At 42.4% G+C, this 27,800-nt stretch overlaps 1 protein-coding gene across 3 annotated transcripts in view; it reads right to left on the minus strand.

Moving 5' to 3' along the window:
* Positions 1-7,603: 7,603 nt before the first annotated feature.
* CPT2 (carnitine palmitoyltransferase 2) overlaps positions 7,604-27,800 on the minus strand; it is a 34,302-nt gene continuing 14,105 nt past the window's right edge. The window contains exons 2-5 of one of the 3 annotated variants that reach the window (XM_061186574.1): positions 21,770-21,850; positions 19,886-19,992; positions 9,232-10,536; positions 7,604-8,210 (exon numbers count right to left, since the gene is read on the minus strand). In XM_061186574.1, the coding sequence (XP_061042557.1) occupies positions 7,879-8,210; positions 9,232-10,536; positions 19,886-19,992; positions 21,770-21,850 (1,825 nt within the window). In that variant the 3' untranslated portion in view covers positions 7,604-7,878. Of the gene's footprint in view, positions 8,211-9,231; positions 10,537-19,746; positions 19,802-19,885; positions 19,993-21,769; positions 21,851-27,800 lie in introns of those variants that run through there. The other 2 variants (XM_061186575.1, XM_061186576.1) reach the window with 2 other exon arrangements.

Here is a 27,800-nt window from a genome sequence, read left to right on the forward strand (position 1 = left end):
GCCTCCTTCGGCCAGCAGCTCCACGAGCCCTCACCGACTAGAACGGTCCATTGCCTGGCCTGAAAGCAAACAAGGGAGCGTCAGGCTGGATAAACAGGCTTTCTGGGTTTTAGTCTCCATACTAGCCAGTATGTGTTATAAAGACAAGCACTAAAAGGATCTCAAGGTTTTCTTTATATTGTATTTTCTCATCTTGTAGGGAGTAGAGGAACCCAAATAATCAGTAACAGATGGAAAACAGATTATGTCAATAGATGCAGAAAAAGTATTTGGTAAAATTCAGCAACAAACCATAGAAACGCTTAGCAAACTAGGAACAGAAAGGAACTACCCTTACCTCACAAAGGATATCTACAGGAAACCCAGAGCAAATGAAATGTTTGTTTGAAGTATTGCATTCACGATTGGGGTGAGATGAGGATATCCTGGATCACTCTATTCATCATTGTCCCTACACCGCCCCCGCCGCAGCACTTAGACTGAAAAGAAAGTAAGGTGCAAGGACTAAAAAGGAAGAAATAACTCACTTTTCACAGATTTTGATTTTCCACTTAGCGAATCCAAAAGCATTATCAGGTGCTGGATTTAAGATCACTATACAGAAATCAAATGCATTTCAGTACACTGGCAACATGTAAAACACAATTCAAGAGAAAATACCATTTACAATAGGAACAGCAACCAAAAAAATACAACCCCCAAAGGTAACTGGGAATTAAATCTATCAATCATATATGTTCATGACCAGTCAATTGGTCAAAATGGCAGGAGTAGAAAGACCCTTAGCTCACCTCCTCTCACGAGCACACAAAGATCACAACTGTTTGTAGAACAACCATCAATGAAAAATATGGGAACCTCCTGGAAAAGATCTACAACTAAAGATATAAAAAAGGAACCACATGAGATGGGCAGGAGAGACGGGCTTATGATACAGTCAAGTCCCGTACCCCCAGCTGGATGACCCACAAATGAGGGTAATTATATTGCAGAGGATCTTCCCACAGGAGTTCCTGTACTGGGAAGAAGAGCCCACAGAGCAATTGGCCTTGAAGGCCAGAGGGGCTTGGTTTCAGGAGTCCCACAAAACAGGAAAGAAGAAACTTAAAGTGCATACAAAACCTCACATGCTCTGGGACCCAGGGCAAAAGCACTAATTTGATAGGAGCCTGGGCCAGACCTACCTGCTGGTCTTGGAGAGTCTTCAGGGTGGGGGCGGGGGGCGACTGTGGCTCCCCTGGGGACATAGACACTGGTGGTAGCCATTCTTGGGAGCTGCTTCTACCACATGGACCCTGGCGCTGGTGGGCACCACTGTGGATCCCGTCCTCTGGCTCATTAGCACCAAGACCTGGCCCCATACAACAGCCTCTAGGCACCGGGGCTGGGACGCCTCGAGCCAAGCAACTAACTGAGTCAGCACACAAGCTAAAGACCTCACGAGCCCAGAGCCACCTCTGGACACTGCCCTGCCCACCAGAGGGCCCAGGGCCCAGCTTCACCCACCAGTGGGTAGGCACCAGTCCCAGAACCCCCTGGGCCCCAACCCTGCCCTCCATGAAGTCTGCTCTAACCTTCGGACCAGCCTCACCCACAAGAGGACAGATACCAGAGGCAAGAAATCTGCAATCCCACAGCCTGCTGACCCAGTCGGCCCACAGCAGGCTGCCCTGGGACCAGCTGGGCCCTGACCCTGCCCACTAGCAGGCCAACAAAGCTTTGGGACACCCCACACTCCACCCATGTCAGGAATCTCCCTTCCCCCACCCCCGAAGTGATACGACACCAGCTCTGGGATCCTGGGGCCCTGCAACCATACTCCAGAACCCAGCTCTGCCTGCCAGTAGTCTGACACTAACCTCAGGATCTGGCTTTGCCCACCAGTGGGCAGACTACAATCCTGGAGTCTTCTGGATCATGGCTCCACCCACTAGTGAGCCAGTACTAGCCCCAGGGCCGCCTAGGGTTGTGCAGTCAGCTGCCTCGTGACAGCCCTGCCAACCAAGAGCCAGCAGCCTCTGCGTAAGGCAGGGCCTGGCAACCAACTGGACTGGGGGCTACCCAAGCCTACCAGACTGCCCACATAGCCTGCCAAACAGAAAGACCCATGCAGCCCTCATGAGGGGAAACCCTAGAGCATATAGCTTGGGGACAAGAGGGGAGTGGGGTATTGGGACACATAGGACGTCTACAGAAGGCCACTTCTCCAAGGTCAGGAAACAACAAACCTACACGATACATAAAAATACAAACAGCAATTTAAGCAAAGTAAGGCAACAGAAGAACATGTTCCAGATGAAGGACCAAGGTAAAAGCTAAGAAGAAGAACTAAGTGAAGTGCAGAGAGCCAATCTACCCAAGAAAGAGTTCAGGATAGTCATCATAAATATGATCAAAGAACTCGGGAGAAGAATGGATGCACAGAGCAAAAGTTAGAATTTTTTAACAAAGAGTTAGAAAATATAAAGATCCAAACAGAGATGAAAAATACAATAACTGAAATGAAACATACACCAAGGGGAATCAAAAGTAGACCAAATGATACAGAGGAACAGATCAGTGAGCTGGAAGACAGGGTAGTGGAAATCACTGATGCTAAACAGAAAAAAGAAAACAGAATGAAAAGAAATGAGGACAGTTTTAAGAGACCTCTGGGACAACATCAAGCATACTAACATTCACATTATAGGAGTCCCAGAAGGAGAAGACAGAGAGAAAGGGGGGGGAGAACACATTTGAAGAGATAATAGCTGAAAACTTCCCTAATCTGGGAAAGGAAACAGTCATCCAAGTCCAGGAAGCAGAGAGTCCCATACAGGATTAACCCAAAGAGGAACATACCAAGACACACTGTAATTAAAATGGCAAAAATTAAAGATAAAGAGAGACTATTAAAAGCAGAAAGGGGAAAGCAAAAAGAAAGGAATAACATACATGGGAATTCCCATAAGTCTATCAGCTGACTTTTCAGCAGAAACTCTGCAAGCCAGAAGGGAGCGACATGATACATTTAAAGTGATGAAAGGGAAAAATCCTGCAACCAAGAATGCTGTACCCAGCAAGGCTCTCATTCAGATTTTATGGAGAGATCAAAAGCAAAAGTTCAGAACCACCAAACCAGCTTTACAAGAAATGTTATAGGAACTCTAAGTGAAAAAGAGAAGGCCATAAACAGAAACATGAAAATTACGAAAGGAAAAACCTCACCAGTAAAGGCAAATATACTATAAAGGTAGGAAATCATTCACACACAAAGCCAGTAGGAAGGTTAAAAGAAAAAAGTGGTAAAATCATCCATATCCACAATAAGTAGTTAAGGGATACACAAAACAATTAGATGTAAAATATGATGTCAAAGACAGTCATCGTGATAGGAGGAGAGTACAAATGCAGGGGTGTTAAAATTCATTTGAAATTAAGAGATCAGCAACTAAAAACAATCACGTATACATAAAGATTACTATGTATAAACCTCATGGTAACCACAAACCAAAAATCTATAACAGATACACACACAAAAAAGAACAAGGAAAAAAATGAAATTTTGCCGTTTGCAACAACATGGATGGACTTGGGTATTGTGCTTAGTGAAGTAAGTCAGAGAAAGACAAGTACAGTATGATATCACTTATACGAGGAATTTAAAAAATAAAACAAACTAGTGAATGTAACAAGAAACAGATTCACAGATATAGAAAACAAACTAAGTGGTTAACAGTGGGGAGAGGGAAAGGGGGAGGGACAAGATAGGGGTAGGGGATTAAGATGTACAAACTAGTATGTATAAAATAAGCTACAAGGACGTATTGTACAGCAAAGCAATCTAGTAATGGAGACAGTTGCAGAAACTGAAAAGCACTGCGATAAAGGTTAGATTGTCAGGATGCTCTGGGCATACACAGGAGGGGCACCAACTAACTCAGTCTCAGAGGGGTGGGGTGAGAGGAGGTGCAGTCTATCTGAAACCTGAAGGTTGAGCAGAAGATAGCTGAAAGGGTGGAGAGGGGCTTATGCTCCAAGCAGAGGCAACTTCCTCAGGGTAAGCTGTTAAGAGAGGTGGGGCTGACAAGATGAGCAGGGCCAGCTCCATCAAGGCCACAACTGTCACACTGAGGAGTATGGACTGTTTTCCAAGTTAATGGAAAACCACTGAGGAATTTTAAGCAGGGATATGATCAGACTTGTACATGAAAAAAATCACTGGCTACAGTGAGGAGAATGGACTGGAGGGAATGAGTGGAGTCTAGAGGCAGGAGGAGGGCCAGTTAGGAGGGGAGAAATAGGCTCCGCCTCTTGACAGGAGGCGCTACAAAGTCACCTTGCAAAGATGCGGGTGCCGGGAGGGAACAACGCAGTCTCCAGCAATAACACATTATGTGTCAGGCCCCTCGCTGGCCAAAACAGAAGCCAAAGCTGGGAGTAGCAGAGGATGGAGGAAGGGATGACCCATTCTTCCGGGGAGACCCCATGAGCGTGGCTTCATGGGAGGGGACATTTGAGCTGGGCTAAAAAGAACAAGGACTAATTTGGCAGAGGATGTGCTGGAGCCAAGGGCATTCTGAGGATGGAGGATGGCATTTGCAAGGTACAGCGTCACAGTAAAGCTCAGACATGTCTGAGACCAATGCGAGGCTTAGTGTGGCTGAAGCATGAGGCATGAGGAGGGCTGGTAAGGAAGTGAGGGGCTGCTAACGTGAATTTTTTTTTGTTCCTGCCTAACAATTTGGTATTGCACAAACAGTATGATATCAATAAAGGAAAAAAGAAAAAGAAATAAACATTTTCTTAAACCCCACCATCATAGCTCCCTAACAGAAGTGTGTTTATTTTCCCCTGTTCTCTTTCAGGGCCTATCTACACACAGACATGTTTTTATATGGCTATAATCCTAGCAGCATTAAGATTATATTTAACTGTTTTCCACTTAATATTATAAATACCAAATGTGATTCTGCTTATTCAGTGGCCCTGTCTTCTTTACAATGGAAGACTCCCAGAAAGAAGATATACTTGTAACCAATTCCGCTCAAGCAGTCCCCCGAGCTCTATTCTCTGCTGGAGGCTCCCTTCATCTCTTTGTTTATCAAGCCCCAGTTGTGTCTCCTGAAACACCCTAAACTCTCTCCCTTCCAGCACCTACCCCACTGTCTCATGTCTACCTCCTCCAATCCTGGCTCCCATTCCTTTTTTGTCAGTTATTCTGTCACATGAAGATAATTGGATAGGTGTCACTAGATTTGGAAAATATGTTCGAGGTGGTCTAATTTAAAACATAAGCTAATAAAACCCACAATGAGATACCACTTCACACTCACCAGAATGGCTATAATCCAAATAGATGAAAACAAGTGTTGGTGAGGATGTGGAGAAGCTGGAACATTCACACTCTGCTGGTGGGAATGTAAAATGGTGCAACCGCTTTGGAGAATATCCTGGCAGTTTCTTAAATGATTAAACATAGAGTTACTACATGACCCGGCAATTCCACTCCTACGTAAATACCCCAGAGAAATGAAAACATATGTCAACACAAAGACTTATACACAAATGTTCATAGCAGCATTATTCATAATAGCTAAAAAGTGGAAAAAACCCAGATGACTATCAACTGATCAATGAATAAATAAAATGTGATCCATCTATATACTGGAATAGTATTCAGCAATAAAAAGAAGATAAGTACTGACATGTTCTGGAACATGGATCCTGGAGGCACCTCAAAGAGTAGCAGATAACTTCCAGAGAGGCTGGTGTGACTGTGGATCTGGAGATGTGCCATACTTGTTCAGGAGTCATGGAAAAGAGCCACCTGGACAGAGCTTGCTGGCTTCCCAAAGCACCATGGGAAACTCCACGTGGGAGCTGCTTTAGGGTCAGGAGCAACAGGTATTAATTTAACAAAACTCATCCTCCTGAGTTGGGAGGCCAGCTAATTTAAGATCTAATTACCGGAAGCCTAGACAAACAAATACAGGAAAAAAAGCACTGGACAAGGAATCAAGAGAGTTGGTCCTAATCCTGCATGTTATCAAGCTCCCCCAACCTGTCCATCTTTTGTATGGAAAATGGGGATAACTTCTGTCTATTTCAGAGCTGAGGGGATCAAATCGGCTGATGCTTTACAAATAGTTGAGTTCTGTACAAATGTGCAAGACCTGTGTGTGAGCTCCAACTGGATTGAGACTTAATAACTGTTTTTGCCATCCTAGCTACCTCATAGAACCCTTCATAGCATGAATCCAAGATCAGAAGGAGGGGTGGAGGAAGTTGTAAATAGGAATGCCGAACACTGGGACAGGCCGGCAGTTCCCCTTAAGGGACTGCTCGCACCCAAGATGTACTGCCCAAGGGTACATCCACCTGAACATAAGCATGAAATATACTTTTCCACCAAGCTTCAACTGAGGCTTCGGTCTTAAGAGCTCCTGCTATGGGGAACTTGCTATCCAAGAGGGGTCAGCACTTCAATAAGGAATGGAACAGCGGCAGCAAGACATCACAGAACAAGAGAGCACAGGCTCAGCTTCAGCTGTATGCCAGGTGCTTTACCTATATCGTTACAGCTAATTCTCATGACATCCCCATGCTATAGGAATTATCCCCATTTTACAAAGGAACTCACAGACCAGAAAGGCAAAAGAACTTGCCTCTAGTCATAAAGTGAGGACGTGGTGGAACCAAGATACCAGAGTTCAGGTGTTCCTGATCATGGTTCCTGAATGAGAGCAGCATATGCTGATGTGCATTGGCAGCCACAAATGCCTCTCTCTGATCAAACCATGGAATGTGGAGGACCTGGGACCTGTTGGGTATTCGCTAAATGGTTAATGAGCAAAGGATGGACAGGGTCGGCTAAGAAGACATGCAGGAGTGTTTACATGAACTGTAAGGAGGATTAAATGAGATAATGCATTGGAAGAGCTTTGTGACTGGCTCATACCAGAATTCAACCCAGCTGTCTAGTAACTTGCTGGGCAAGCCACTGGAAACGCAGGTAAAATTAAACACAAACAAAATCCCTTCCTTTTCAAAAATAAAACAGAATATGCTTCCTTTTCACGTTACAGCAGTATTCTAACAATAAATTGTTAGAGCAGTAATGTTCTAATAAATTCTGTGCTCACTCAATGGAAGGTTTCAAGGGCAAAATGTACAGAGCAATAATTCTACCTTATTCCACAATTAGCACACAAGATTCAACTGGTAAAAATAAATACACACCAGTTATTAATCTTCATTTGGCTGGAAGAACAGTGATATAGAACTCCCTAAATCCATGGGTATAACCCTTTGTTGCAGCAGGACTATCAGAATCGAGCAGTAGTGGTTTACTCCTTAGAAAAATGAAGAGGGTTTTTAAACAAAGGATATCCCAGGAGAGAGAAGCAAGTTTACGGGAAAGATAAAAGAGCATTTCCTACCATCACCCAAAGAGCCAGGAGCCAATATGAACTTACTATCACCTGAACTTACTACTGGAAAGTTCTTTGTGGAGATTAGGCAACGAGGTTAAACAATTAAAAACAAAAACAAAAAACAAAACAAAAAAACCCAAAACCTAAGAGGAACCACCTCTAAGCATGAATTGCATTTTATTTCTGCTTCAACAATAAATACACCTGAGTTATTTTCTAAGTCTTACCTCCTGATCAAATGTCCTTAAAATTGAAATCTCACATTATCTTTAGTTGTGATCTAGTCCCACTTGGAAATTACATGTTTAGCTTTAAAACCACGGTTTTAAAGCTCAAACCTTATAGCACTGGTGCTCAGGCACCTCACAATTAGTTTCGTTAGTCACAGAACAGTGCATACCGGCTACAGAGGCCCCAATTTTCATGTTGATGAAGCAGTAGAGGCTTTTCATCCACCCAGAAGTTAAGATTTGATGGCTTTGCCTTCTAAGGCATCAAACATGCTTTCTAAGGCCTTCTCCACACACTGGAGAAACTCATGGGCATTGCGGCCTTGGTAGGCAGAGACGTTGCAGCCTATCCAGTTGTCATGAACAGCATACGCAATGCCAAAACCATCAGGGACCACGGGGGCAAAGCCGCCGATGTTCACTGCTGGGCTGCTCAACGTGCTCGTGGACAGGATGTTGTGGTTTATCTGCCTATATGCAGGGTCAAGGTATAGCTCGGGCAGGTCAATCCCTTTGGCTGCTCCCAGGTACCGCAGAGCAAACAAGTGTCGATCAAAGCCCTGGCCTGTCAGAGACAAAATGGAAAACCAGAGTCTCAGAATCTCAGAACTGAAAGGGACCTCACTTGGTAAAACCTCCCACCCATGGTAGCAATACCTTCACTGCATCCTTGAGAGTGGAAGAAGGGTTTGTTTATCTCTGCATGCACACCTCCAGCTTGCTAACCTCTGGAGTTTATTCTAGAATATTCCTTTTAAAAAAGCTGTGAACAGCTGAGCTAAAAATCAGCCTAAAATGAACATGATTTTTAAAATTTTGAAATTGAATCAGTTTAGTCAAACAGTCAAGAAAAGTACGTGGAGAGCACACTATGGACTCAAAAACTAAGGTAAAAGCCAAAGTCCAAATCAAGTGTAAAAGACAAGATTGAGTCAGTGGAACAAAATGGAAGGGGTATTTGACCAGGGTTCTAATCTCCGCTTTCCTGCTAATTTGCCGTGTGACCCTGAGCCAGTGGTCTCAGTTTCATACTTATAAAATAGAGAAGGATGAGACTAGAATGTCTTGGAGGTCCCTTTCAGTTCCAGGACTTTGGCTACATGAAAGGACTGGACTGTGTGATCCTCCAGGTCCTTTCTAGGTCTCGAATTTTACTATGAAGAGGCAAAGAAGGATGACACTTAGGTTGGGAAGAGCTTCTGAGATGGCCTATTTACAGGCAGCCAATACACTTCAACTGAAGTGAAGTAAGAGGGGCCGTGGGCTTAGAAATACGTTGTCAAAAGTGAGTCTGATGACCAATAAATAATAGGAAGACAGTATGTAACACGGATGAAAGTGACCTTAAATGAGGACGAAGTTAGATGCATTTCCCCATCCTTGCTTAGGAGGAGAGAATATTCTGAACCCTAATGGCTAGTCTGGCTGTTTGGACTGCTAAGGTAGAAAAAAATAATAATCAGTTGGCAGGTGGATTAAACCTAGTGAAGAGGTGGAAATCAGATGTGGGGTAGAATAGTGCTGAGGCTTACCCCAGTGCTGAGGGCAACAAGACCTAAGGGCATGCTCCCCAAACCCTGTCTCACCCATCGCTGCTTCCTTGGTCAGCTGGTTGTGGTACGTGGAGCACTTGGCCATCATCTGCTGAAGCTCTCCAGCGCTGTGCTTGGAGGGCTCCCTGACAAAGGCCTCAGAGCACCTCTTTGTGAAGATGGAGGCCGGGCGGATGGTCTCGGTGCGGCCGTGCTTGAACGCTGCAGTGCTACAGGACTCATAGGTGGCCACTGTCTGCCCGTACTGCTGCAGGAAGGCCATCTGGAAGCCCAGCTGAGCCACTGAGTCAGGGCTCAGCTTCTGCTTCTTCAGGAATTCTTTGCCTCCTCTCTGAAACTGGATGTAGTCAATGGTGAGGGTTTTCATGGTGGCATCAAATTTTTCCTTAGCAGCGCTAATGCCAGTCTTTAAAGCATCGTTCAGCTTGAAGTTGAGTTTCTGTACGGCGACAGAAGAGTCAGTGTTAGCTGGCTGGCTCCGTGGAGTGACAGCAGGGGCCTGAGTGCTGTCTTTAAACACTTCATTAAAAAACCTGAGCACTGCAACACCATCGCCCCAAGCATGCTCAAAGTGGACAGCAGCAGTGCCATCCTTGGCTATAATGAGGTTAAAGGATTTATCAAACCAGCGGTTTGTGCCGTCACCGTGCAGCATGTTGTGGGACAAGTGGACAAGGTCCTTAATGGGGAAGTCATCTAGGCAGAGACAGAATACAGCAGAGTCCACTTTCCTCAGGGCCTCCTCATTGCCACCACTCACCAGCTTCTGTCTGAGCTCTGCCCAGATGTCCCGGTTCTCACTGGTCAGATATGACAGTGGAAACTCGGGGGCCAGGCTATTGTCTGAGAGAATGTACTTCAGATGAGCCTGGATTTCTGAGGCGCTCACAATGTTCCCATCTTGATCCAGGACATCAAAGACATAGAAATGTCCTTTTCTTAGGACCAGGAGGTGTCTGGCCTTGTCATCAGTGAAGAGTTCATCTCGACTGGGTTTGGGTAAACGAGTGGAATTGAAAAGCCGAAAATACTGGGACATATCCAGGGGATATGCATTGACCAAGTAGGCGCCATACCAGGACAGAGAGGAAGGCACAAAGCGTATGAGTCTCTTGAAGGTATCAGTGTCACTTTTGGCAGGGTTCAAGTGGAACACTTCTGGTTCCAAAAGGTCAGCCCGAAGTGTCTTCAGAAACCGGACGGCAGAGACAGTCATGTTGGTTGCCCGGGTGAGCTGGTCGTTGTACTCGGACTTTGGGTCAGGGTTGAATGACATAAATGGATTAAAGTTCAGGACAATGGGGTCTCGGGCAGTTAAGTACATATCAAACCAGGGACCTAAAAAATAAAAATTAAAAAAGAACAATAAAGAGTTAAAGCAGTTCCTAAAGATAAAATTTGAGAAAGAAAAAAAAAAATCAAGCATATTCAGAAGTGACATTAACCTCCAGAGGATGGGATTTTCTGATTATTTTTTTGCTCTGCAATAATTCATAAATGGTAAATGGGATCATATAATATGTGGTCTTTTGCATCTGACTTCTATCACTTACGATAATGTTTTGGAGGTTCATCCATGCTATAGCATACATCAGTCTTCATTTCTTTTTATTGCTAAATAATGTTCCAATAATGTACCACATTTTGTTTATCCATTCATTTGTAGATGGACATTTGGGTTGTTTCCACTTATTGGTTATTTTGAATAATGCTGGTACATACAAATTTTCCTGTGGACATATGTTCTCAGTTCTCTTGGGGGAGATAGCTAGGAGTGGAATTGCTAGGTCATATGGTAAGTCTATGTTTAACCCCCTTTTTTTTTGACTGAAATTGTTTAATTTTTTATTAATTTTTTCTTTTTTTATTGAAGTACAGTTGATTTACAATGTTGTGTTAGTTTCAGGTGTACAGCAAAGTGATTCAGTTATACATATACATATACCTAGTCTTTTTCAGATTCTTTTCTATTATAGATTATTACAAGATACTGAATATAGTTCCCTGTGCTATACAGTAGGTCCTTGTTGTTTATCTATTTTAGATATATTAGTGTGTCTCTGTTAATTCCAAACTCCTAATTTATCCCTCCCCCGCGCTAACCTTTCCCCCTTTGGCAACCATAAATTTGTTTTCTATGTCTGTGCGTCTGTTTCAAACATGTTTTGGAAATAAGTTCATCTGTATCATATTTTAGATTCCACACATAACTGATATATGATGGTTGTCTTTCTCTGTCTCACTTACTTCAGTTTATATGATAATCTCTAGGTCCATGCATGTTGCCGCAAATGGCGTTATTTCATTTTTTAATGGCTGAGTAATATTCCATTGTATATATATACCACATCTTCTTTATCCATTCATCTGTCTATGGACATTTAGGTTGCTTCCATGTCTTGGCTACTGTAAATAGTGAAGCTATGAACATTGGGGAGCATGTATCTTTTTGAATTAGAGTTTTCTCCAGATATATGCCCAGGAGTGGGATTGCTGGATCATATGGTAACTGTATTTTTAGTTTTTTAAGGAACCTCCATACTGCACCAATTTACATTCCCACCAGCAGTCCCTTTTCTCCACACTATCTCCAGCATTTATTATTTGTAGAATTTTTGATGATGACCATTTTGACTGGTGTGAGGTAATACCTCATTGTCGTTTTGATTTGTATTTTTCTAATAATTAGCAATGTTGAGCATCTTTTCATGTGCCTGTTGGCCATCTGTATATCTTCTTTGGAGAAATGTCTATTTAGGTCTTCTGCCCATTTTTTTTTTTTAAGATATACAATTTATTTATTTATTTATTTATTTATTTTTAAATTTCTTTTTGGCTGCATTGGGTCTTTGCTGCTGTGTGCGGGCTTTCTCTAGTTGCGTCGAGTGGGGCTACTCTTCGTTGTGGTGCGTGGGCTTCTCATTGCGGTGGCTTCTCTTGTTGCAGAGCACGGTAGGCACGTGTGCTTCAGTAGTTGTGGCACACGGGCCCAGCTGCTCCGTGGCATGTAGGATCTTCCCAGACAAGGGATCGAACCCGTGTCCCCTGCATTGGCAGGCAGATTCTTAACCACTGCACCACCAGGGAAGTCCCATTCTGCCCCTTTTTTGATTGGGTTGTTTGTTTTTTGATATTGAACTGTATGAGCTGTTTGTAAATTTTGGAGACTAATCCCTTGTTGGTCACATCATTTGCAAAAATTTTCTCCCATTCCGCAGGTTAACTTTTCATTTTGTTTATGGTTTCCTTTGCTGTGCAAAAGCTTTTTAAAGTTTAATTAGGTCCCAATCATTTATTTTTGCTTTTATTTCCATTACTCTAGGAGACAGATCTAAAAAAATATTGCTGTGGTTTATGTCAAAGAATGTTCTTCCTATGTTTTCCTCTAGGAATTTTATAGTATCTGCTCTTACATTTAGGTCTTTAATCCATTTTGAGTTTATTTTTGTATATGGTGTTAGAATGTTTTAATTTCATTCTTTTACATGTAGCTGTCCAGTTTTCCCAGCACCACTTATTAAAGAGTCTTTTCTCCATTGTATATTCTTGCCTACTTTGTTGTAGATTAATTGACCGTAGGTGTGTGGATTTATTTCTGGGCTCTCTATTCTGTTCCACTGATCCATATGTCTGTTTTTGTGCCAATACCATGTTGTTTAGATTACTGTAGCTTTGTAGTATTGCGTGAAGTCTGGGAAGGTTATGCCTCTAGCTGTGTTCTTTATATCCATATTCATCAAAGATATTGGCCTGTAATTTTCTTTTTTGATAATGTCTTTGTCTGGTTTTAGTAACAGGATGATGGTGGCTTCATAGGATGACTTTGGTAGGGTTCCCTCCTCTTCAACATTCCATGTGCACTTGAAAAGAATGTATTCTGGTTTTTTTGGATGTAATGTCCTGAAGATATCAATTAAATCTAACTGTTCTATTGTGTCATTTAGAGTCTCTGTTGCATTACTGATCTTCTGTCTGGAAGATCTGTCCATTGACGTCAGTGGGGTGTTAAAGTCTCCTACTATTATTGTATTCCCATCAATTCTCCCTTTATGTCTGTTATGTCTGTTAGTATTTGTTTTACGTATTTAGGTGCTCCTATATTGAGAGCATGCAGGATAACGAGTGTAAATTCCTATTCTTGTATTGATCCTTTTATCATTATACAGTGTCCTTCTTTATCTTTCTTTATGACCTTTGTTTTAAAGTCTATTTTGTCTGATTTAAGTATTGCTATCCCTGCTTTCTTGTCATTTCCATTTGCATGAAATATTTTTTTCCATCCCCTCACTTTCAATCCATATGTGTTCTTTGCCCTAAAGTGGGTCTACTGTAGGCAGCATATTGTAGGTTCTTGTCTTATTATCCAGTCTGCCACTCTACATCTTTTGATCAGAGCCTTTAGTCCATTGACATTTAAATTATTGATAAGTATGTATTTATTGTCATTTTAAACCTTGTTTTTCAGTTGATTTTGTATATCTTCTTTGTTTCTTCTTTTTGTTTTTCCTTCTGTGGTTTGATGGTTTTCTTTTGTATTATGCTTGAGTACCTTTTTTCTTTTTGTTTTTTTGTGAATCTTTTATATGCTTTTGATTTGTGGTTACTCTGATTTTCAAGTATGTTAACCCATCAATAAATCTACTTGCTTTAGACTGGTAGTCATATAAACTCAAACACATTCTAAAAGATCTACATTTTCTTACTCCCCTCCCCCACATTTTGTGATTTGATGTCCCATTTTACATCTTCATGTTTATTCTTTTGCTGTACACTGTAGTTATGATCACTTTCATAGAATTAAAAAAACTTTTTTAAACCTATGTACTGACTTATTTAAGTGAGCTTTAATCCTTTTATATATTTACCTCTTCTACTGTTGTTTTCTCTTTCCTATAGATTCTTGCTTCTTTTCTATTTAGACAAGACCTTTCAATATTTATTTTAAGATAGGTTTAGTATTCCTGTATTCCTTTAGTTTTTGCTTGTCTGAGAAATTCTTTATCGCTCCTTCTATTCTAAATGATAATCTTGCTGAGTAGAGTATCCTAGGTTGCAGGTTTTTCCCTTTCAGGACTTTGAATATATCTTGCCACTCCCTTCTGGCCTGCAAAATTTCTGTAGAGAAATCAGCTGATAGCCTTATGGGGGTTCCCTTGTAACTGCCTATTTGTTTTTCTCTTGCTACTTTTAGAATTCTCTCTTTATCTTTAACTTTTGGCATTTTAATTATGATATGTCTTAGAGTAGGTCTGTTTGGGTTCATCTTGTTTGACCCTCTGTGCTTCCCGTGCCTGGAAATCTGTTTCCTTCTTTAGGTCTGGGAAGTTTTCAGCCATAATTTTTTCAAGTACATTTTCAATCCCCTTTTCTCTTTCTTCTGCTTCTAGGATTCCTATTATGTGTAGATTGGCATGCTTTACGTTATCCCATAGATCTCGTATGTTGCTTTCACTTTTTTTCATTTGTCTTTGTCTGCTGTTCTGATTGGGTGATTTCCATTATTCTATCTTCCAGATCACTTATTCATTCTTCCGCATTATTTAGTTTGCTATTTATTACCTTTAGCTTGGTTTTCATCTTGGCAATTGAGTGGTGTAATTTTGATTGGCTCCTCTTTGTAGTTTCTAGTTCCTTGTTACAATGATCTGAATTTCTAACAATAGCTTTTCTTAATTCCTTCAGCATTTTTATTACTTCTTTTTTGAACTTGTGGTCTGGTAGACTGGAGAGGTCATCTGTTTCATTGTTCTTTCAGGGGATTTCTCTTGTTCTTTTAATTGGGAGTAATTCCTCTGCTTTTTGATTTTTCTTATATTTCTCTGACTCTATGAATTTAGGAGAAAGAGTTATCTACTGTGGTCTTGAAGGGCTGTTTTTATGTGGGAGTGTCCCTGTGTAGCCTGCTTGAATCCAAAATTTCTCGTGTGAGGGCTGTTTTTGGTACGGATGCTTGCCATCTCTTTCCTCAGGGTGGCCCTTGTCCCCTTGATAGGGGGTGTGTTTGGTGCTGTGGTGACCAGATCCTGCACTGGATGTTGGGTGGGCCCTCCTCTTTGCTTTGTGGATGTCACAGCCCTGCAGGGGGGAAGGGCCTGCTCCCCAGTTGTTGTAGTAGAAGTCCCCAGATCTGGTTCTAAGCTGTGGTGTCAAGTAGGTGGGACTGGAGCACTCCCTCTGGGAAAGGAGCCACTGCATGTTTCTCCCCAGGAACTGTGACCCAGGACGTGCGATTCTGTGATGCTGTCTGCCACCTGGTGTGAGCACCCACAAAGACCACTATTGCCTGGCACTGCCCTTGGGGGACACCTTTGCTTGGGGGCTCTGGTAACCTGAGGTCCCTTAGGAGTGCAGGCGCACTCACAAAGTGGTTGCTCCATAAACCCACTGGAGCCGTGTTCCCTGAGCCCGCCTACAATCAACCCAGATGGCCTTCAGGCACGCATGGTTCTGGTCCCAAATCCACCAGAGTGAGAACTCACTGGGGCCACCTCCCTGCACCCACAGTGGGACTGCTGATAATCAGCTCAGACAGCCCCCAGGCAGGCACGTGCGGTCCTGAACCCAAAATTTGCCAGAGCGGCAACCTGCCAAAGCTGCAACCCAGCACCTGCAGTGGGATCGCCAGAGATAAGCTCAGATTTCAGGCCCGCCTTCATGTGTGCCGCCCACAAAGTTCACAGCATCTGTGGTGATTGGAGCCACACCCTGCTGTGAGCATGCTGACAGTGAGGCTGCTACGGCAGGCCCACAGCCCTCCCTTCGTGTGTTGACAATGGGGCTCCTATGGCAGGCCCATGCTCCATCCTGTGTACACTCCCAGTTGCAGCCTGGGTCACACTCCAGGCCCTTTGGGATGTCTCCCCACAGCCAAACCGTGTCCTCTCCCTGGGTGTGTCCTCTGAAACCTGAGTTTCAGCACCCAGTCACTGCACACACCAGCAGGCACGCGTCTTGGGCTCAGAAATGCGGCAACATGGCCAGGACCATCTGTGTTGGTGTATCTCTACCCTGCAGGGCGGCAAGCCAGCTCCCACACTCTCCTCTCCAGCCTCTGAAGCTCCCTATCTGTCCTGGTGGACCTGCCAGCCAGTGAAGGAGGTTCTCAGGGTGAGGGAAGCTGTCCTCTTTCACCGCTCCCTCCCAGGAGCGCAGGTCCTGTCCCACGTCCTCTTCTCCCTTTTCCCTTCGTCCTACCCAGTTACCTGGGGATCTTTCTTGCAGCTTTGGTTGTATGAGATCTTCTGCAAGCTTTCAGTAGATGTTCTGTGAGAACTGTTCCACATGTAGACGTGTTTCTGATGTATTTGTGGGAGGAGGTGAGCTCCACGTCCTTCTACTCTGCCATCTTGGACTGAACTCTACGTTTAGCCTTTTGAGGAATTGCTAGGGTGTCTTCCAAAGTGGCTGAACCAGGGCTTCCCTGGTGGTGCAGTGGTTAAGAATCCGCCTGCCAATGCAGGGGAAAACGGGTTTGAGCCCTGGGCCGGGAAGATCCCACATGCCGTGGAGCAACTAAGCCTGTGCGCCACAAGTACTGAGCCTGCGCTCTAGAGCCCACAAGCCACAACTACTGAAGCCCGCGTGCCTAGAGCCTATGCTCCACAACAAGAGAAGCCACCGCAATGAAAAGTGTGCGCACCGCAACGAAGAGTAGCCCCCACTCGCCGCAACTACAGAAAGCCCGCGCACAGCAACAAAGACCCAACACAGCCAAAAATAAATAAATAAAATAAATAAATTAAAAAAATAACAAAGTGGCTGAACCATTACCACCAGCAGTATACAAGGGTTCCAATTTCTCCACATCCTCAGCAGCATTTGTTATTGTTACTGTAAGTCTTATTTGATTGGAGCCATTCTGGTGGGTAACCATCATTGTGGTTTTGACTTACATTTCCCTAATGTTTATTAATTGCTTTTTCCTCCTCATTCCGTTTCCTTTTTTGACACTTACAGAAATAAAAAACAATAATACCTCACTGGCATTCATGCTGAAATAGAATAGTTGTTAATTCCTACCCCATCAGCTTAGGTTTCTCGTGCTTCATCTCCTTTCGGGGACAACATTCACACCTGACTGTCTCCCTAATATGGCAAAAAGTCTTCACCATCATTCTGTGTACTATGTACATTACTGCACTCCCTCTTTTAGGAAATGCTTGAAAAGCAATTAGAAATAACTATCAGTGCGAGTGAACCAATCCAACTAGCCCTCTGTATTCCTGTGGATGTTTTGCTTGTAAAAATTCCAGAGGCAGTATCTTATCAGAAAATGTGTTTTCAAGGGAAGTTCTTGGTGGGCTTAGGAACTTCCTAATCAAATATAGTCTATCTTTGATTCAAGGAAATAGTTTTTACATATAAAGTATTGGGAAAGGATTAATGGACATGAATTTATCTATTATTCATTTGTTGGTCCATTCATTCCATTTCATTCCTTGCGAATCAGTGCTGTGCCAGGCCCTGGCCCAGGGGATATAGAGAGGAATAGGGCATGGACTTTAATTCAGAAGAACTCTGTTGAAGGAGACAAATAGAATTAAAACATAATGCAATGCACTAAAATGGGGGCAAGACATATTTGACAAAAGAAGACATGAATTTATGCCTCTGATCCCTTCAGTAAAAGAATTTTAAAGAGACAGAAACCAATAAGGCAAAGAGAATGAGAGAAGAGAAAAGAGCAAATATTAGAAATTGGAAAGCTCTCTAGCCAATTCAAGGAAGCCAACCCTAACCTGGCAGCAGAGAAAGCCAAGAAACAGTATGATTTACACAGCAGAACCCCCAGAGGGCTCAGGAAGTAGCAGCCTAGACATATCTGGTTGAAGGGCTGTTTAATTAGACCCCCACCTCACCCCCCAGATTCCCTCCCCACTCCAATAGGAGACTTAAGTTTTATTCACTGGAGAAAGTAAAATTGGGGGACATAAGTCACATATGAGAGCTCAAATCTTCTTCCCTTATCCCACTCCTACAATAGCAGCAAACAGGAAAATACCTTTTGGCAATTTACTGGAAAAGCCTTCCCTGGGAGTCTAACACAAAGACACCAACATTAGGGGCACCCCGAGGAAATGGTTTAGCTGATCACATTACAGTGAAGCTGTGACTGAAAAGCACACCCTCATCTACAGAGCTTCCCACAACTTTTAAATATCTCATTCAGATCTAAGACAACAGAGAAGGATTATGAAACATCTGAAGAAAGAAAAGAGGGTAAAACAAACCAGCAAAAAGCAAATTCGAGGCAGACTATGAAGGAAGATGAGAATTTAAAAAAAAAAAAAACCCAGGTAAATTATTAAGCACATAGAAAGCAAAACAAAAGAAAGTATAATTATTAACTTCAGAGAAAACAAAGTTCATATGGGAAAGGAAAAAAAATTCCAATGTGCTACACAATTCAGCTGACAATACTGTTTACATGATTATAATAGTGTAAACACTAGGTATTGAGCAAACGAAAATTACAAATAACTATACTGTGACAATGAGGGGATGGAAATGCGGTGAGGATATAAGAGACTGCTAAATCCTAATCTTTTACAGTGAGACATCAATAGATAATGCCTAAAACTACAAAAGATGCATTAATATGAGTAAGTAATTTAGAGAATGGGGGAAAATGAGAAGTGAGAAATTAGGGCAAGGTCAGGAAATTTCCATTTCTCCTAACAAGCCTGAGAAAACTATTTGATTCTTTAAACTATATGCATGTATAACCTTATTAAAAATATAAACTGAGTTAAAAGAAGTGCTGTGGGAACAGAGGTGGAAGCAACCAACTCTGAATGGGAAGAAGGGCTGAAAGGTTTCATAGAAAAATCATCCTACCCGATCTTTTTTTTTTTTCTTAATTGAGATGTAATTGACATATAACATTATATTAGTTTCAAGTGTACAACATAATGATTTGATATTTGTATATACTGCAAAATGCTCAGCACAATAAGTCTAGCTGACATCCATCACCATACATACTTACAAAATTTTTTTTCTTATGAGAAGCTTTAAAATCTATACTCACAGCAACTTTCAAATATACAATACAGTATTATTAACTATAGTCACCAGGTTATACATTACATCCCCAGGACTTACTTATTTTATAACTGGAAGTTTGTACCTTTTGATCCCCATCTCCCATTTTGCCTAGCCCCTGTCCCAAACCTCTGATAACCACCCTAACTGGGTCTTAAAGGAAGAATTTGCCAGGTAAAAAATGGTGGTGCGATCAACATGGATAAAGCACAGAAGAATGAAAGACTAACGGGTTGAGGGAAGGAGTTGTTCAGTTTTGCTGAAGCATGGGTGTGTCAGGGAGGATGGTAAGAGATGAGGCTGGAGCGGGCAGTTGGGCCAGATCGTGAAGGACCTAGAATGATACATACAGGACATAGGACTAAATCCTGCATCCTTTACAGACAGAACCAATGATTAGGTTCTGTCTTGATCCCACCTACAGAGCAGGCAAGCTACTGCTCTTGAGCATGGACTCCAGGCAGCACCCAGTGGAGGATGAACTCACTCAACCTTAATGTTTACCTCAGGAAGAGAGGATGAGATAACACTTCAGTGCTGGCCTCACCAAAAATATCTGTGAGATTAAAACAGGAGAGAAGATGACTTGCTTTCCATTACGGAGGGCTCTGGAAATATCAAGCCCACAGCCCTGCCTACCCACCTGAAATGTAGCTCGTATGTTTATTCTGCTTGTCCTGAGCGACCAGCTGCTTGTGCAGTTCTTTTCCAATCCCATTTTCAAAACTCTTACACAACTGTTCCGTTTTCCTGAAATGTTCAAGAAGATAGAATCAAACCATGGCAGGGAATAGATGATTTTTGTTTATTTATTATTATTATTTTTTAACATCTTTATTGGAGTCTAATTACTTTACAATGGTGTGTTAGTTTCTGCTTTTGTAACAAAGTGAATCAGCTATACATATACATATATCCTTATATCTCCTCCCTCTTGCATCTCCCTCCCACCCTCCCTATCCCACCCCTCTAGGTGGTCACAAAGCACTGAGCTGATCTCCCTGTACTATGCGGCTGGAGAATAGATGATTTTTAGATTCATGGCCAAGAACTCATCACAGAACTTTGGGTCCCCAGTAACATATCCCTAGAACCAGGGACTGAGATCAGAAAGTACTTCTGGTCAGAAGAACAGGAATCAATCTAAACAGATAAATCTAGGATATCTTAAAATGATTGATCAGGAAGATGAATCCACATCTCATAAAACAATGTGTAATCTGGGAGGCAGCTTGGCATGGAGAAAATGATATAAGCTTTGGAGCCAAGAAGAGCTAAGTTTGAATTCTAGCTCTGTTACTTTCAAACTATGTAACCTTGGACAAGTTACTTGATCTCTCTCAGTCTCAGTTTCTCTATATGTAAAATAGAGATAATACACCACCTTACATGATTTTTAAGATATTTATAGAGCTAAGGATTTAGGATAGTTTGAAACATAATACTTAATAACAGGTAGCTATTACATCATTACCATGTCAAGAGAAGCTTCAAGTGACTAATGTGGAATATTTAAAAGCAGAGGACTACATTATGAATGGTTCATCTTTTTTTCCCCATCACTGTCCATTGAAGGACTCCGTGATTCTAATGAGAAGGCCAGTTATTTGCACAACAAATTCCCATTGTGGAAAAAGAGTACTATACCAGGATACAAGAGCTTGATGGAATCCGCTTTTTGACAACAGCCAATATTACTTTCCAATTCCATACTGAATTAGTTTCCTAGGACTGCCATAACAAAGTACCACAGACTGGATGGCTTAAGACAACAGAAACTTATTCTCTCACAGTTCTGGAGGCTAGAAGTACAGAATCAAGGTGCTGACAAGACCATATTCTCTCTGAAGACTCCAGTGGAGAATCTGTTCCAGGACTTTCTCTTAGCTTCTGGTGTTACCAGGTATCCTTGGCATTCCTTGGCTTGTTAATCCACTCTAATCTGCCTCTGTCCTCACATGGCTGTCTCTGTGTCTCTCCTCTTCCTATAAGTATACCAATCATATTGGTATGGACTCATAAGGACTCAGCTCTCTCCAGTATGACCTCATCTTAATTAATTACATCTGCAACTACCCTATTTCCAAATAAGGTCACATAATGAGGTTCTCAAAAGGGAATGAATTTGGAGGGCACACTATCCAACCCAGTACATATGTTCACCAAGCAAACTTCTGGTCTGCCACATGCTCTCCTTAATGAACCTCCCTACCAAGAGCACATGCCCTCTGTAAATGACTGGTACCAGCTAGCCTACCAGGTAACACCCACCAAGACAGCACAAATTTGGCATTCTGGCTTATAAACCATTGCCTGTTGAGTCTAGTTAAAGAGACTCTCACCTCAGGGCTTGGTCAGCCCTTCATGAGTGAAAATCTATTTCCTGAACTCACACATGTAAAGACTAGGTCCTAGGTGCCTGGTGACCCAATCAAATCACAGACACTCCCTGAAGCTTGGTTCACCAGCACTTGCCAGCCTTCCCTGAGCCACCCATCCATGGCCATTCAGGGTTCTCAGCTTTTACCTGAACTGGCCATCATCCAAGAGAGGCTTCTGCGCACTGAGGTATCTCCTAGTGGTGTCTTCAAGTTTGGGAATAGGCAGCCTGGGAATAAAGTAAGGTCAAGCGTAAGGGTGACAATCTGTGGAAGAGGTTAACTAGCTTCCCAACACAAACTAACAAATAATTACTGGATAATTAACTTCTTTCCAAAAAAACAACAACAAAAGGAAGCCACTTACAAATGAGAATAGACGAATTTAAGTATCATTGGTAGCTCTTTTTTTTTAAATTTATTTATTTATTTATGACTGTGTTGGGTCTTCGTTTCTGTGCGAGGGCTTTCTCTAGTTGCGGCAAGTGGGGGCCACTCTTCATCGCGGTGCACGGGCCTCTCACTATCGCGGCCTCTCTTGTTGCGGAGCACAGGCTCCAGACGCACAGGCTCAGTAGTTGTGGCTCACGGGCCTAGTTGCTCCGCGGCATGTGGGATCTTCCCAGACCAGGGCTCGAACCCATGTCCCCTGCATTGGCAGGCAGATTCTCAACCATTGCACCACCAGGGAAGCCCGGTAGCTCTTTTTTTTTAAGTAAAATAATAACTTTTTGATGTATTAATGATGAATTTCATAAGCTGAATAAGTAAACATACTAACAGATTCAAAATGGGGAAGCAGAAGCTGCCCCAAAATTCCTGTTTCCTGTCACAATTATAATACCTGTGTTAACCCTATACTGGCACTGATTTTATTTCTACCCTTAGTTTGAACGACTGTCTTTTTCTCTCCCAAGATGGAAAAAAACTTCTATTTTAAAATTTTCTAGTGTATTTTATGACAGAGAATCATACAAAAGGGAAACACAGGTCTGTCCAATGGGCCAGCTGACCATGGGATCGACCATCAAGCCATGCCCAGCTCACCAGGAGTCCTGTGAGGAAGAACCAAATCTTCCTCCATGCTTACTTACTCATCATTCTCTACCGGTGGATTCCCAATGACAGCTATGGCGATGAAGTTACAGGTCCACAGTGAAATGAAAACACCAGGGTATGTCGTGAGGCATACTTTTTTTTTTCATGTTAATAATTTTATTGAAAGATATATCCCCTAGTACCAAAACTTAATCCAAGTTTGTTAGGTTACCTCTGCCAACTCAAAATTAACACTGATACATTCAAAATATCTAAATATAGCAGCCATTTAGGAAAACTGAAATGTTATCCATAAAACACAGTTTAAGACCTTACTATAAGATACACTGTAGTTCTTCAGTTTATTTTTCAATGCATGTTTATCCAAAATACAATGACAAAAGATAAATCTGAATTATTTACAGCTATCATGGACTTAGGCTGCACTGAGTAACCATTCACAACACTTTAACACTGTAGGTCCCCTTACATGGACTTATGCAGAAAATCCCCAACACTACCTCAGCTATCTCTTAAGTACAAAGTTACCTACTTACCTTTCTCAAGACTTTGTTTTGATACCGTAGGGACATTAAGGAAAATTTACCTTCTTTTTAAACAATTCTAAATTAGAGGCAATGGCAGTTTTATAAAAGCAGTCCTTATTAAAAAGATTCTGGAGTGTTAACTCTAGCCTGAACTTACTTTATTGGGGTAAAGTAAGTTTTCAGAGTGATGATTTATTTTGGAGTTATTAGTACAACAAACTGAATTTTCTCAATGGAACTAAATTAAGGCAGTATAGATTCTACAAAAAAATTTTTATCATGGATACAAAGTCACCTGTTTTCTATAAAAATTATCAAAGATAACTTAATGAATATGCTAAACTTACCAAGTCTATATTTTTGCCTTCTATAAAATACCCTCAATGTAAATGTCAAATAACAACATTGTCCGTATCACTGGATTATCTGATACTAGCAGAAGATGGCCATAGTTGTGAAGTTACTGGTTCACAAGGAAATAAAACAAACATGGATAGTACAGTGAGCTTTTCACAAAGCTAAATTTGCTTACATGAAAAGTCTGTTCTTAATTCTGAGATTGTCCCATCCCACCTTTTTGGGTGAGAGTCATTAAAGGTCTTTTTTTTTTAAGAAATAATGTTGATAACAGTATTTTCCCCTATAATTTTACTGATCTGTGAAATCTAAAAGTATAAGAACTACTGACGGTGAAAAGACAAGGAGATTTAGAATCGGACCTAGGCTTAAGTCCCAGCTCTGTCACTTAATCTCTCTGATATGGTTATAGATGGTAAATTACTTCATGTCCCTCAGACTCCATTTCCTGCCTCACAGGAAGTTGGAGAGAAGAACTGCCTCACAGAAAGATCTGAAATCCTGCCAAGTTCCAGCCCTACCCAGCACAAGTCTATCACCAGCACAGCTGGTATATGGAGAGGTTAGGTTCACAGCCTTTGGACTCTCACAGATAACTCGGAGTTTGCATCCAGGATCCTGTCACTTACTATCTAGGTGATCTTGGGAAAATTTCTCACCTCTCCAGCCCTTCTTTCTCCATGTGTTAAATATTAGCTCACTGGACCATTATGAGGATTAAATGAAATAAATATATAAAGAGCTTAACAAGGTACCTGACATATAGTAGGCACTAAACATATAGCACATACGGAATGTGTATTTGTAGAACCCAGATACCTATTGATATCTATAGACAGCTCCTTCCATCTCCTTTTCATTTCCCTCCTAGTTTCCTGCTTCCCTCCTCTTTTGACACCTCCCACCTTAGGCACAAACCCTGTCCCCAACCATTCCCTTCGACCCACTCAGCAACATCCAGTTTAATAACATAGCTATTATTCTTCACTAGCCACCTCCACTCTATCTTGCAGAATCCCCATTCCATTCTGAATAAACTACCCTACATTCTATAACTTCTTCTCCAGAACTTCTTCTACCTCCTCACCTTTCTCAAAATCTGACTATTCTGTAAATACCACTTGCCTTCAGATTTCTCCTCAAAGAAAGCCACTCCCCAACTTCTAGGAAGGACCCACATCCTCCTAACCTCCACAACCTGCCATCAACATCAAACAAGTTTCTTTCCTCTCAAATCTAATTGTACCACCTTCTCCCCATCCTCATCTGTTATCCACTCCAAGGAATGCTGGGTCAGTAAACCAGCTCTCTGGTGGGTAGGGGGTGAAGCCCTGATATGTAGCATTTACCAATTTCTGTAAATCTCCCACCATGGCCAAGTTCAAGCTACCAAATGATGTCACCGAATGTGGAGCTGGGAAGAAATGCACAGAGTTGGCTCGCATGATTATGGTGATGTATAGAGAGGGGAGCTCACCACTCATTAGGATTCTTCCTCTGAATCCCCTTTTCTCACCTCCACTGGCACATGGGCTGGCACAGAACAGGTACTCAATGTGTGTTAAATGAATTAGTTGATTACCTTCCTTTACCCCCCTACGCACCCCAGGACCCTATATTCTTCTCTATCATTTTTAGTGGCATTTATGTATTTATGTCTCTCTTCCCCATCAGACTGCAGACCATGAGATCCTTTAAGGATGCAAAAGATGGAGTTAGAGATTCTCTTCTCCCATCCTGTTGGTTTTGACATCTTCTTCTGATTCTCTTTTCCTCCATTATGTCCTCTTGCCCTAAAAGTGCCAGTTTTCTCAAGACTGGCTCCTCTGCCCTCTTCTGACTCCCATTGGTGATCCTCCCTGCTCTGACAGTAACGACTCTGACACTTACACAGGCTCTTCCAAGCAGGCAACGAGAAGAAAACTGAAGGTATGCAAGGGAGCATAATCCTGTCAGCTGTGGATTCGTTCTTTGTTTAGGGACAGTGGGCTATGCTGGAAAAGCCTAAGCTTTGAAGCCAAACAAACCCGAGTTCAAATTTTAAACAAGTCACTTTTCAGAAAGTAGACTGGTGGTTACCAAGGGTGTTGGGGGGATGGGGAATGACTGCTCATGACGGGGAGAGGTGATGAATTAGATAGTGGTGATAGCTGCACAACTCTGTGATTATATAACCCTCCCCCATAGAACTGTACACTTTAAAAGTATGAATTTTACCAGTGCACAGGCACTAGACCCAGGACCCCCAGGGCCCTGCAGCCTGAGACCACAGGACCCAGATACACCCACCAGTGAGCAGGCACTAGCCCTCAAATCCCTGACCTGCCCACCAGTAAGCCTGCTCTAGCCTCAGGACCAGCCTACCCACTAGCTGGTGGACACCAGCCCCAGGGCAACAACAGCCCCTCAGCTGGAGGACCCAGCTCAGACTCCAGCAGGCCAGCAGCACCTGCCCTGGGACTGGTTGGGCCCTGGCCTCACCCACCAGCAGGCCTACACAAACTTCGGGATACCCTTGACCCTGCAGCCAGCTGTGTCAGGAGCCAGCCCCATCCACCAGCAGTCCAACACCAGATCTGGAACCTCTGGGCCCCCTGGGCCCTGCAGCCAGACCCCAGGAATTGACTCTGCCCACCAGTGAGCCAGCACTAGCCCCGGGACCCCCGGAGCTCTGAAGCCAACCACCTTGTGACCTGGCCCAGCCAACTGGCAGCCGGCAGCCTCTGCACACGGCAGGGCCTGGCAACCAACCAGACCAGGGGACAACCAAGCCTATCAGACTGCCCATGGTAGTCAGCCTACCACAGAAGAAGGACCCACGCAGTCCACATTAGGGGCACCCCTAGAGCATATAGCTCTGGTGACAAAAGAGGAGTGCAATACTGGGACGCATAGGACATCTCTTACAAAAGGCCACTTCTCCAAGATTGGGAAACATAACCAACCTACCAGATACACAGAGATAAAAACAGCAAGTTAGGCAAAATGAAGTGACGAAGGAACATGTTCCAAATGAAGGAACAAAATAAAACCCCAGAAGAAGAATTAAGTGCAGTGGAGATAGGCAATCTACCTGAGAAAGAGTTCAGGGTAATGACTGTAAAGACGATCACAGAACTCAGGAGAAGAATGGATACACAGAGCAAGAAGTTAGAAGTTTTTAACAAAGACTTAGAAAATATGAAGAACAATCAAACAGAGATGAAGAATACACTAACTGAAATGAAAAATACACTAGAAGGAATCAACAGTAGACTAAATGATACAGAGGAACAGATCAAATGAGCTAGAAGACAGGGTAGTGGAAATCACTCATGCTGAACAAAAAAAAGAAAACAGAATGAAAAGAAATGAGGATGGTTTAAGGGACCTCTGGGACGATATCAACTGTACTAATATTCACATTATAGGGCTCCCAGAAGGAGAAGAGAGAGAGAAAGGGGCAGAGAACATATTTGAAAACATAATAGCTGAAAACGTCCCTAACATGTGAAAGAAAACAGACATCCAAGTCCAGGAAGCACAGAGAGTCCCATACAGGATGAACCCAAAGAGGAACACATCAAGGCACATTGTAATTAAATGGTAAAAATTAAGCATAAAGAGAAAATATTAAAAGCAGCAAGGGAAAAGCAACAAGTTACTTACAAGGGAACTCCCATGAGGTTATCAGCTGACTTTTCAGCAGACCCTGCAGGCCAGAAAGGAGTGGCATGATATATTTAAAGTGATAAAAAAGAAAAACCTACAACCAAGAATACTCTACCCAGCAAGGCTCTCATTCAGATTTGATGGAGAGATCAAAAGTTTTTCAAACAAGCAAAACCTAAAAGAGTTCAGCACCACCAAACCAGCTTTGCAAGAAATGTTAAAGGGACTTCTCTAAGCAAAAAAGAAAAGGTCATAACTAGAAACATGAAGATTAGAAAAGGAAAAAGCTCACCAGTAAAGGCAAATATACAAAAAGGTTAGATCATCAACCACATACAAAGCTAGTAGGAAGGTTAAAAGAAAAAAGTGGTAAAATCATCTATATCCACAATAAACAGTTAAGGGATACACAAAACAATTAGATCTAAAATATGATGTCAAAAACCGTCATCATGATATAGAAGGAGAGTACAAATGCAGGGTTGTTAAAATGCATTTGAAATTAAGAAACCAGCAACTAAAAACAATCACGTATATACACAGATGGCTATATTTAAATCTTACGGTAACCACAAACCAAAAATCT

Source organism: Eubalaena glacialis, chromosome 3, assembly GCF_028564815.1.
Source record: "Eubalaena glacialis isolate mEubGla1 chromosome 3, mEubGla1.1.hap2.+ XY, whole genome shotgun sequence".
NCBI lineage: Eukaryota > Metazoa > Chordata > Mammalia > Artiodactyla > Balaenidae > Eubalaena > Eubalaena glacialis.